The sequence below is a fragment of the Myotis brandtii genome, unplaced genomic scaffold, assembly GCF_000412655.1.
Source record: "Myotis brandtii unplaced genomic scaffold, ASM41265v1 scaffold569, whole genome shotgun sequence".
NCBI classification, from domain to species: domain Eukaryota; kingdom Metazoa; phylum Chordata; class Mammalia; order Chiroptera; family Vespertilionidae; genus Myotis; species Myotis brandtii.
The window spans coordinates 1,830,669-1,843,735 of NW_005370127.1; the positions used below are offsets into that span (position 1 = coordinate 1,830,669).

Here is a 13,067-nt window from a genome sequence, read left to right on the forward strand (position 1 = left end):
TCTAAGGAGGTGCTAATTTAGCCTCTGCTGGAGGCTACCCAGCAGGAGCTACGAAGAGATCTGCAGGTTCCCCTTCCTTGTTTGGGGTTTGGAGTTGCCCAAATGAGGCCCAGCTGTGAAGCAATGCAAGCTGCTGTGGGGCCTTGGGCCTTCTTTTTGGGTGTTCTGGGTCTCTCTGACCCAGCTACAGTTAGTTAGGTAATTTTAGATTGCAAAGGGCCAGGGCATTCATATGCAAAAGCCTCTGCTGAAGCTTGGGTGGGGCGGGGTCTCAGGGAATCAATAGGGCAGAGCAAGCAGCTATGGCTGATCCTCAGCCCTTCCTAAGGAGGCCCATGTCTCAGTGTCCTGGTAATCGCAAGCACCTTTGAGAGAAAGCCGCCCTCGAGTTCCGAGTTCTGCCCGCTGCCAGACAGTCCAGTTTTCCTGTATGAGTCTGGGTCCCCAGAGACTCACCCGGAACTGGAGTTCAGAGCAGTCGGGGGCTTGTGACTCCCTCCCAATTCAAAAAGACAGCCGTGTCCTCAGTTGCCAGCCCTTGCTGCGTGCGCCTCTGTACCTCTGCACTTTACTTCTGCAGCTCCTCTGAGTCTCAGTGTGCTTTTCTCTTTTCTTCTAGTTGTAGAATTTCCACTCAGCCAGCCTTCCTGTGGTTCTGGATGATGTTCGTTTTGTCTTTTAGTTGTATTTTTGAATTTGTTGTGGGAGGCAGCAATTTCTGGTGTTTACCTATGCCGCCATCTTGGTTCTCTAAACAAAGGATTATTATTGTAAGTGTTATTTTAACTCTGGAATGTGGACTAGTGAGTGCCTGGCTCAATTCTTACCAACTAAATGTTCTAGTAAAGATAAGCTTCTTATACTTTCTACTCTAGAGCACTGACTACTTGATCAACTATCTTGATTAATCAATGCTTTTAAAAGTTAAGATAGATGTTACTCACCGAAAAGGTGAAGAATTTGGAAGGCTTAAAACTAGTAAATGTTGTCCTGACAGCCCATCCCTAGATCAACTTGGGTTCTCTCCTCTGCATTGTACTGTAATCATTCATTTTCTTATCCACATCCTCTAGTTAGCCACACTCTTTAAGGATAGGTAGGATGTTGTATTCATCTTTGTTATCCCGAGTGTCTTGCACATTTCCTGGCCCTGTCTTGAGGGAGAAACAGAGGTAAATAATCATTTAACCATAATTTGGCAAGTACTGTGAACTTTCTGGAATCAGAATGGCCTGATTGCTTTAATTCCTTTAGCTCTTCAGAAATAGTATTTCTAACCTTTTCTATTGGTGGTCCAGATTTAGAGCAAGACCATCTTCCTTGCCCTAGCTGGTTTGGCTCAGTGGATAGAGCGTCGGCCTGTGGACTGAAGGATCCCAGGTTCGATTCTGGTCAAGGGCACATGCCTAGGTTGCGGACTTGATCCCCAGTGGGGTGTGTGCAGGAGGCAACCGATCAATGACTCTTCATCGTTGATGTTTCTATCTCTCTCTCCCTCTCCCTTCCTCTCTGAAATCAATAAAAAATATACATATATTTTTTAAAAAGACCATCTTCCTTATGCAGCTGCATTTTACACTCCATTTAACATGGGTTTTAACCCTTTTTGAGCTGTGGCATGCTGTTGAAACCATGGACCTCCTCTGAGAATATTGTTTCTAAATGCATTATGTAAAATACATAGACTTAAAAAAGAAACCATTAATATGGAAATTAATTAATGAAATATTTAAACTATTAGAGAGTATGTTAAATTAAGCAATTTAAATAGAACTTCCTTTGAAGATGAGATGTTAATTTTTTTTCATACCATGTATCCAAATAAAGTGTATTCATTTATAAATCTTTAAAGCTGCTCTGATTTTTTTCATTTAAACTAAAAAAACACACAACACAACTCAGTTCACCCATTTCTTCCATCCCCCACCCCCTGCCTCTTGGCAACCACCAATCTTTTCTCCGTATTTATGAGCTTTTTTTTTAGATTCTATATCTAAGATTATATGGTATTCTGAGTTATTTTAAATGGTTGAATCTAATGAAAAAAATAAACTGTTGAACAAAATAGATCCAGAGACATAGAAGCATGGAACAGACTGTGGAATCCCAGAGGGTGGGAAGCGATCAACCAAAAAAGTTGTATGCATATATGCATAACCCATGGACACAGACTATAGGGTGGTGGAGGCCTGGGACATGTGGCAGGGTGGGGTCAATGGGAAAAAAGGGGACATATGTAATACTTTCAACAATAAAGATCTTAAAAAAAAAAATAATAACACTATAGGCTTTGTATTCCAGAGATATAAAACTTCTAATTTGGAACAGGTTATCTTTCTTTCAAACTATTATTTTCAAAATTCTTTGTGAATCAGCCAATAAATAGCATATCCCAGCAATGGTGAAGCTACTTCCAATTTGAGTTGGTGGACAGTTATTCAAAGGAGTACCAGAAAGATCACTTAGTGGTGTTTCAATGTTTACAGAATAAAACCTATATTCCTTAAGTTGATATTCAGTGCTTTTCACAGTTGTATACCTCCCAGGATTTACTTTATCTCTCTCTTAATTTTTAATCCTCTGCTCAAGAAAATAAAGTTAATCTTTAAAACTCCAGGAAAACATGTTTTTATGCACTTTTGTTCATGCTCTTCCTTTTCTTATTCCTTCACTGATCTAACTCTGGATAATTCTTTTGAAAATTCTCTACCAGTTAGTTGTCATTTTCCTCCTTCTTCCTTAAAGAAATGGAAGTAATAGTGTCTACTGAGGTTGTTTTCAAATAAAATGAGATAACATTTTAAAATAACATATAACAGGAACTACATAATACTACCTAAAGTTTTCCCTCATATTTTAAATTATATGTCCTGGATTTTAGCTATGATGAAGTATCTAAAACCAGGCTGCCATTAAATAAAACAGAGTAGAATATTGGGCAAACTATAGCACGCTTAGAAACTGAAAAGAAGTAGAGCAGGTCTATGATACTGAGAGGAGTAAAGCAAGCAAGGCTCATTTGCCTTAAAGATTGAGATAATTTTTATTGAACTTTAAATGCAATTTTTGTAAAGTTATATTAATTATTTTTAGTGTTAACATAATAATTACATAATGAAAATATAGCGTGTATATTAAGTATGACATCTGCAAACTAAACTCTTAAAATGAAGGCTATTCAGTAAGAATTTATTCATGTCATGTATAATTGATATCTTTTTCTTATTTAAGTGATCATTTAATTTTCATCTAAGTGATTACTTAGAAGGCATGGAGTATAAGATACTTCTTGACATACATGTGTGTTTTTGATTTTGGTTCTGACTACTTAAAAAACTCAGTTTGAGTTTAACCAGATACAGAGCACTAGCAAATTACTGGAAGCTGTGAGATGTACTAGATGAAATGGTTAGGACCTTCACAGCAGCCACTTTCAAAAGAAAGCTTAATATACATACTAAGATTATCTATAATAATAAAAGCGTAATATGCTAATTAGACCAGATGTCCTTCAGGATGAAGCCAGAGCCAGAGAAAAGCCGGTGCTGGCAGCCAGGGGAAGGAAGGCCTGCTCTTGCACGAAATTCGTGCATTGGGCATCTAGTGATACTATAAGTGAGAATATCATAACTGACCTGAAAAAAATAACCTCAAGATAAGTATTGATTGATTTTGGTTAAAAGAAGAGGTAAAACCTTTTTTTGTTGTTTAGTTTGGTTTTCTGTAAAACCTTCTGCTACAGTTATGTACACTTCCAATTTTTTAAATTAAAATCAAAGACCATAAAAGTAATGTTAGGAATATATTTACAGGGAAACAAACATTACCAACACACTTGCCTCCGTCATCCTTTGTCTTTGGTATACTACTGGCTTCCAAACTAGTGGTTTTCCTCTTTTTATCTAACTTCTAAGCTTTTTACCTTACAGTGTGATGGACAGTATATTCCTCTCCCCAGTCTGCAAGGAATAGCAGTACTGAACATTCCCAGCTATGCCGGAGGCACTAACTTTTGGGGTGGAACTAAAGAGGATGATGTAAGTATTTCCTTGCTCTTTCCAGATTCTAGAGGCTGCCCATGTTCCTTGGCTTGTGGCCCCTTTCTATCCTCAGAGACAACAAGGGCAGCTTGAGTCTTCTAGCATTGCATCTTTCTGATCTCCTCTACTGCCTTCCTCTTCTACTTTAAATGACCTTTGTGATTACATTGGGCCTACCCACATCATCTAGGATAATCTCCCCATTTTAGGATCCCTAATTTAATCACATCTGCAAAGTCTCTTGCCAAGTGAGGTAATATTCACAGGTTTTGGGGATTAGGACAGAAACATTTTGTTTAGGGTTGTTGGGGGCCATTATTCTATCTATCAAAATACCTTTCTGTACTTGTAGTTTTCTAAATTTATGTGATATTATTATTTTTTTTTTAATTTTAGAAATGTCAAGAGGGTTTATTTGGCCATTGAGGTTGAGTGCTATTTTTGTTTTCTTTTTTATAGTTTCCTATATTAAAAAAGAAAAACACACAACCTAAGAAAGGTAATTGTTCTAAAAATAATTTTTAAAAGCAAGGACACAATTATTAAAGTATATATAACATAAAAATGAGAAGTGTTATCACCATCTTTGTTTGAAGAGTCACATACATTCAATAATAGATCCTTTGCTTTGAGGCTTATGATATAACAGTTCCACTGACCCATTTTCTCAGAGCTATTAAATAAGCATGCAGGAATTAAAGTATAAATATATTGGAAAGAATTTTTAATATTTACAATGTGAATATATTCACTTCCTATTGAAGTATAAAAACTAACATGAGCAGTCAGTTTATTGTCAGCCTGTCACTACTCATTGTTTGTTTGTTTGTTTGTTTGTTTGTTAATCCTCACCTGAGGATATTTTTCCATTGATTTTTTCAGAGAGAGTGGAAGGGAAGGGAGAGAGAGAGAGATAGAGAAAGAAACATCAATGTGAGAGAGACACATTGATTGGTTGCCTCCTGCATGAGCCCTGTCCAGGGCTGGGGATGGAACATGCAACCCAGGTATGTGCCCTTGACCAGAATTGAACCAGAGACCCTTTGGTGAGCGACACTCTAACCACTGACCCACTCCACCAGAGCAGCCTGTCACTACTCTTAAATATTTTAAGGGGAAGAAATTAATGAGATTAAGATGAATAAAGCTGCCCAGTCAGTGTGGCTATGAACCAGGAAGTCGAGATTCAATTCCTAGTCAGGGCATGTGCCTGGGTTGTGGGCTCCATCCCCAGTGTGGGTCATGCAGGAGGCAGCTCTCCCTCTCCCTTCCTCTCTGAAATCAATAAAAATATATTTTTAAAAAACTAGGCAGTCTGATGACAGAAGCGATAATTATCAATGTTCGCAAATTTGTGTCCTGATAGTTTCAGTGAATGTTTTCATTAGGACACTGCTTTATACTGAATTTTTTTTCCAGAGGTCTAATTATTTATGATATAGTAAAAGAAAGTAAAAGGGGAAAAGTAATATAGGTGAAATTTAAAACTTTAGGTTAAATTAATTTTGTGAAAATCCAGTTAACATCAAAGCAAAGTAAGTCTTACATGATTTTTATCCCTTGAGGTTTCTTGTCCATATTCTCAAATGCCCTAAAGAGTTATTGTATTAATATAGAAAGCACATATACATATTGCTTGTAACACCTTGAAAGATTCCCTTAAAGCTTACCAAGTGAACTGGATCATAATCTTCATGTTCATTAGCTTTAACCTTATGAAATCTATATCCCCTTTGGTTGTGTTTTTTTAGGTTTCTTAAAACTGCAGGCATCATTTTGTCAAGACATTTGAGTTATCTATAAACAGATATTTAATACATTTTATACCAAGATGAATTATAAGGAGCATGAGTATTATGTCGTGTGGGTCTTAAAACCTATTTTTATTAGGTTTGTTTGTTTTAAGACATCTTCAGCGATATCTTTGTCCTTGGGTTATCATTTCCTACTAATACTTCATTTTCTTAGTATTTTTATAATTTTTTAAAACTATGTATATTACAGAGTTTGCATTGCCTGACTTAACTTAAACCTTAATTTCATTAGTGGAAGTGTAATATCGTTTTTCCTTTCAGATATTTGCTGCACCATCATTTGATGACAAGATCCTGGAAGTCGTTGCAATATTTGATAGTGTGCAAATGGCGGTTTCAAGGGTCATTAAACTACAGCATCATCGAATAGCCCAGGTTTGTTTTTCTAATCGGATCTGACTTCACTACTTGGGACACTGGGGAAGCTATTTCAGATGACTCCTACACTGTATATTCATTTTAAAATATTGACTTTCTTGTCATGTCAGTTGTTACTATGTCATTGTAAGTGGAAAATTATAACATACCATTCCACAGTCTGGACTAAATGTCAAGCTTGAATGTGGATTGTCAATTTCTCAGGATGATTTGTATTCTAAAATAACTTGTTTTATTTCAGTGCCGTACAGTAAAAATCACTATATTTGGTGATGAGGGAGTCCCAGTGCAGGTGGATGGTGAAGCATGGGTTCAGCCTCCAGGGATTATCAAAATTGTGCACAAGAACAGAGCTCAGATGCTAACAAGGGACAGGGTATGTAATCAAAAACATTCCTCCAGACTTTTATTAAGCCTTCTAAAAATACCTTAAATTGTCACCAAAAAAAAATAGAAATCAAGAGAAAAGGTTGAAATTGCCATTTAAATCTGACATTTAAGTCATTGTGGTTTTAAATATGAACAAATATTTTAGTTTTTTAAAAAGTTAATAGGTTGTTTTTTTTTAGGTTTACAGAAAGTGCAGAAAATTTTAATTCTGTTCCCACAGACCTCATCACCTGGACAAGCAAATAAATGCCTCTATTATTATTGCATCTTGTATTAGCACATTTTTTACAATTGATTAGCCAATATTGATATATTATTATTAATTCAAGTCTTTTAGTTTGCATTACTGTTTGCTGTTCATTCTGTAGGTTTTGACAAATGTATAATCACTGGTCTTCACCATGACAGGATGATACAGAGTAGTTTCACTGCCCTAAAAATTCCTTGTACTCCACCTATCCATCCCTCCCTCTCTTACCCCAACCCCTGGAAACCACCAATCTTTATACTATCTCCATAGTTTTGCCTTTTCTAGAATATGCATTTTCATTTATTTATTTTTAAAATATGTTTTTATTGATTTTAGAGAGAGGAAGGGAGAGAGAGAGAGAATCATCAATGAGAGCGAAACATCAACATCGATTGGCTGCCTCCTGCATGCCCCGGCTGGGAATGGAGCCTGCAAACCAGCCATGTGCCCTGACTGGGGAATCGAAACATTGACCTCTTGGTGCGTGGGTCAATGCTCAACCACTGAGCCACACAGGCTGGGCAAGAATATGCATTTTTTAATTAAAGTCACACACCTAACAAATAAGACTGCCAATGTTTATCCTATCTGTTATACATTGATAATAATAATAAAAATATTGAAGCTATCTTTTTTTTTAACATTTTAATAACATATTTATCATCAACAATTACATTACTTTTAATTTATTGTGATATGCTGGAAAACTTTAAAGTGTGTTTTTTATACTTATGATTTATTTAATGATGTGTTAAATTAGGAAAAAAGCCAATAGATGTTTTAAAGGCATAATATCTAAATACACATTTATTTGGGTTTCTGAGGCTCTAAACTAACAGTTCATTGTAATATTGATTTTTAAATAGGCTTTTGAAAGCACTCTGAAATCTTGGGAAGATAAGCAGAAGTGTGATTCTGGTAAACCAGTTCTTCGAACCCATTTGTACATCCAACATGCTGTTGACTTGGCAACGGAGGAGGTGTCTCAGATGCAGCTGTGCTCCCAAGCTGCGGAGGAGCTCATTACGAGGTAGGGTGGTCCTGCTGGCTTTTGGGCTGTGAGAACTCTGGTCTTGGCCATTTTTGTTTTATGAGTCATATATCATTTCATATATTTGGGGTATCTAACAGATGAATTTTCGCTCCTTCTTCATTTGCTGCCTCAATACTTGCTGCTCTCCTTCATCAGATCCCCTCCAGCACATATGCTCACACCTGTGTTCTCTGGGACTGTGAACAGGTCTTGCACTTCTTGAAACACATGGAGAGCTTGCCTAATGTACCCAGCATACAGTACTCTCTGTTACTGTTTGTTTCCCCAGTTTATACGCAGTCTTTGCTGACATATATTGCCTTATAATTAATTATTAATTAAATGTTGATAGATTGTAGAAAGAAATGGAAACAATGCTCCCAAGGAGAGTCGGGGGGTGGAGGGGATGGGAAGAGCCCGAGAATCAGTTTCCAAAGATTGAGAGACCACACAGAAATTGTTTTTAGTAGACAGAAAGGGAAAAGATAGAAATAACAAGTTCTATGTGTGTAAGACATAAAATCACCAAGACCAGGAGTAACCTTCAGAGGGAAGGAGGCACCACGGACAGTGCGGGTAAGTAGGAGCTGCCTTCCCAGGTCACTGTGAATATTGAATGAGACCCACCATGTACAGTGCTTGTTAACACATCATGTCTGGCACATGTTGTGTTCTCTGAATGGTAGCTATTATATTCTTCCCACACCTTCATCTGGACACGATTACAATGTTGAAAAAGAAAAGAAGGAAAATAGAGCTCAGTGGTACTGGAGGCTTACTTGCCCCCTTTCCCTCCCTCCTACCTACTGTCTGCTTCCCGCCCCCTCATTCCTTATTCTCCTCTTTAACTATTTCTCAGACACCTAGAATGTGCTTGATGCTAGAGATACTGAGAAAAAGGCATATACTCCCTACTGCTAGAAACCAAAATTCAAAATTAGAATAAAGTATGATAACTGCCAGATACTGAGTTGCTTAGAAAAAATGTAGGGAAAATGAATATTGAGTCAGCTAAACTCACATGACTGCATTTTTGTACATTTAGATTCTTATCCACAGAGATATTAGTTTTAGAGTAAATACTTCTCTTTTAGATACTATGGACAACATCTATGGACTCCATTTTACAGTTTACCCCCCAGATTTATCGAGGTATAATTAACATAAAAATTATATTTAAGGTGTACAATGTTATGATTTGGTGTACATTAACACTGTAAAATATTTACCACAATCAAGTAATTAATACATAATATAAAAAATATATGGATGTTCCTCAAAAATTTAAAGATAGAACTATATCATTTTCTTGAAACCAAAATATACTTCCTATATTATCATCCTGTCAAACAATCAAATAACCTTATCAAAAAAGGAAGTACACCTTGTCCAGACTTGGTTTTGGCCAACCTAGTTTGTTTCCCATCTGTTTTTTTTAAATTTTGCAAAAGGTGAAAATCAGGCACACTAGTCAATTTGAATATCAAATGAATAAATTTATTCATCCAATATTCAACAAATAATTTGAACATGTTCTGTGTGCCAACCATCAGTTTAGTCACTGGGAATGCCAAGGTGACTGTGTTGCAGTCCCTCTTCTTAATTTGCTGGCAGAGTAGTAGGAGGAAGAAATGTGGCTGAAGTGTTGTCACAGGTCACACAGTGGGTGCTGTGTCACACAGAGGAGGCCAGAGGCAGTGAGGGAGGCTGCCTAGAGGAAGTGACTGCTCAGCTGAGTCTTGGAAGAAGAATCCTTAGGAAACAATGAATTGAAGCAGGAGAGATAGAAAGAAGAAGATGATTTAAGGTAGAGTGGCATCTAGAATTGGTACATGGGTGTGAATTAGGATGACCCTAAGGTTTCTAGTGAAAGGCTGGATGGATTGTGTTGCCTTTGATAAAGCCATAGTATTCAGGAAGAGGAGCAGATTTTGAGAGAAAGATGATGGGTGGGTTCCATATTAGGCTAAGAGAATTTCAATTACATTAGAAATATCTAGGAGGAGATTCAGTTAGCAGTTGGGAATGTTGATGTGAAGTTGATTTGCCACTTTCTCTTTGAAAATTAGAATAACATTTACTCATCTCTATTCTGATAAATAACTTGTTCTTTATGATTTCTCAAGGTTATTGGGGAGAATGCTGAGGTGACATTTGCAAGTTCTTTTAGACCATGGATATCAATTGTATGGTCCTTAATAATTAAATTCTTTTCCTTTACTCTTGATTAAACTATGTAGGATTTCCGTCTCGTCTCATCTTTGTTCTACCCTTTCCAGATTGAAGATCATTCTCCTTGAAAATGTGCGAAGCAAAAAGCGTTTGAATAGTCTTGCCTTCTTGCTCATCTGAAAAACCTTACATCATTTTCTAGCAGTTGGAACTTTTCCTCTATTCTCTTCTTTGGACTCTTCTCTTCCTTAGTGCCCTTCAGGATTTTGTCTTTCTAGGACTATTCTTAAAGGTTTCAATTCCAGAGAACGGTGGCACAACAGTCCTTGGAGCTGGATAGACATAGATTCAAATCCTGGCTCTATTACTTATTAGCTTTGTGTATATTACTAAATCTCTCTGAGCCTCATGTCTTCATTAAGTGGAGAAAATTAATCACAGCTACCTTTTAAGTTGTGAATATTAAATTAGATAATATATATAAAACACTTAGCATATAGATGATAAATATGGCAATGTTCTTCCCCTAATCTGTTGTATTTGTTCCTGGTGAAATTTTCAATGAATAAAAGATACGTTTCTACTCTCTATATTTGGGACCCCTCTCACTTTCCAATGATACTGCAAAATGAAGTGTGACTATATTTTGCTTTTCCAAGTAGCACTTCAATATATTTATCTGATTCTAAGCCTAACTTTTTATATAAAGACTAGAGGCCCGGTGCATGAAATTCTTGCACAGGGAGGTGGGGGCAGGGGTCCCCTTAGCCTGGCCTGTGCCTTCTCACAATCTGGGACCCCTCGGGGGATGCCCAAGTGCTAGTTTAGGCCCCATCCCTTCAGTCAGACATCCAGCAGTTGGACATCTCTCTTGTAATTCGGGACCCCTCGGGAGATGTCTGACTGCCGGTTTAGACCCTTCCTTCCCCAGCTGCTGGCCGGAGCCTTCCTTCCCCAGCTGCTGGCTGCTGGCCAGGGCCTTCATTCTGTGCCACCCCCTGGAAGTCAGCACACGTCATAGCATCATAGTGAGCAATTGAACTCCCGTTCTCTCGGTCTAACTCCCAAGAGGACACTGCATATTAGCCTTTTATATATATAGATTTTTGGGGGTTAGTATTCTTTGTTTCAATGGGGTTTGAATTTTGTAAATCTACCCTGTGCCATTCATAATTGAACATTAAAAATTTTTCTTAATGACCTTTATTATATGTTTAATCTACCACTTCTACACTTCAGAAAAATCAGCAATGCTCAAAACAGTCTTTTGTTCATTTGTTTTGTTTTTGCTTTCAGGATTTGTGATGCAGCCACAATCCACTGTCTCTTGGAGCAGGAACTGGCCCATGCTGTGAATGCTTGCTCCCACGCACTGAATAAAGCCAACCCCCAGTTCCCAGAGGTGAGGAGCTAATGGTAAATTCTGATTCCACAGACTTTTTTGGTGTTACATATATATTTTGATTCTATAGAAAGAACATGATGAACATGATGTAGTCTATATGAATCTTTGCCAGAAACTTATGGTAAATTTGTGGCCAAATATTTCTTTTATTTTCTTCTCCCTGTCATTTTTCCATTCCTGCTCTTACATCTCTTCATGTTTTCTATTTAACTTTCCATCAGTTGTCACCTTGCTATTATCCTTCTACTCTTTCTCCCTTTAACTACTACCATTCTTCCTTATTTCCTATTTTACCTTCTCCCCTACACCTAGATATAGAACAAACTTAGATATCATGCATTTTATTAAAGATGTTCATTCATTTTTGAAATTGTGCACTGAAATTAATTTTACTTCATTTTGCTTTACCAAACTAATAAATTTAATAAGTTTTAATGTAGAAATTAAAATTTTATAACTTCTGTTATTTTCCCCCCAATTTTTTAATGTAGAAGTTAATAATAGAGTGGATATAACTCCCTTGAAATGTGACATATTATAAAAGGCTATATAACATATAGGAAACAGATAACATTATTTTATGTTTAATTGTTCAATTAAAGTTAACTATATTAATATACAAATAAGTGTTAGTCTTTCAGGTTAAAGTCTAAAAAGCAATCTGGTTGGAACTACTGAGAGTGAAATTCATGGATAGAACTAATTATGATCAGATAATCCCCCTTTTAAAACATGATTTTCTTTGACAACTTCTTTATGGAAATATGTATACATTGTTGTCACATATACGTATTTGTACGTAGGAGATATGGTCCTGGGTGTATCCACTGTAGTCGGTGGTTACAAGAATTAGAAGAGTAATTATGCTGACAAACATGACCATGAAATTGTGCAATTATAATAGAATTTTGGTAGATTTAAAAAATATTTGTGATGTGAATTTAAATTGGAAGAATAAAATTGAAAATATTTGCTAATGATTGAATTCCAATTTAATACAGAACTACTTGTGTTTGATTTTTTTTTTCCTAGAGTCTTACAAGAGACACTGCCACTGAAATAGCCATCAATGTGAAGGCACTATATAATGAAACGGAATCTTTACTGGTTGGCAGAGTTCCTTTGGTAAGGAAAAGAAATGGTTGATCACATAAGAATGATGACACATGTATGGACCTTACCTTCATTAGGGAATCGTGCATTTATCAGATTCTAATGAAAAAGCAGCCTTCTGGCCCCCATCCTTAGAGATTCCTTTTTACCTAGCTTTTTCCTTCAAGAAAATATATGGCTAACTCTGGGAGTTATGATCCAGGCCTACAAGAGATTACTCCTCACATATGCCAACATATGTTTATGCAATCCTGCTCTGCCCAGTCAGTTTTGAGAGATGTGAGCTTTATAAAGTGCAATAGACATTCCTCAGGTATCATTAACTCATTATTGCAGAAAAGTAGAGGAAGTCATAGGTTTGTTCTCAAAAGGCCGGGGAGGGTTGGGGGGCAGGAGGGAGGCGGGTAAGAGATCAACCGAAGGACTTGTATGCATGCATATAAGCATAACCAATGGACATAAGACACTGGGG

The 13,067-nt window shown here is 36.9% G+C and overlaps 1 protein-coding gene across 6 annotated transcripts in view; it reads left to right on the forward strand.

The window, feature by feature from the left end:
• The window catches only part of DGKH (diacylglycerol kinase, eta), a 119,723-nt gene that overhangs the window by 82,741 nt on the left and 23,915 nt on the right, over positions 1-13,067 (forward strand). For 5 of the 6 annotated variants that reach the window (XM_005878636.2, XM_005878637.2, XM_014549744.1 and 2 more), the window contains 6 exons: positions 3,930-4,037; positions 6,116-6,229; positions 6,474-6,608; positions 7,739-7,902; positions 11,374-11,479; positions 12,515-12,607. In XM_005878636.2, the coding sequence (XP_005878698.1) occupies positions 3,930-4,037; positions 6,116-6,229; positions 6,474-6,608; positions 7,739-7,902; positions 11,374-11,479; positions 12,515-12,607 (720 nt within the window). Of the gene's footprint in view, positions 1-3,929; positions 4,038-6,115; positions 6,230-6,473; positions 6,609-7,738; positions 7,903-11,373; positions 11,494-12,514; positions 12,608-13,067 lie in introns of those variants that run through there. The other variant, XM_014549746.1, reaches the window with a different exon arrangement.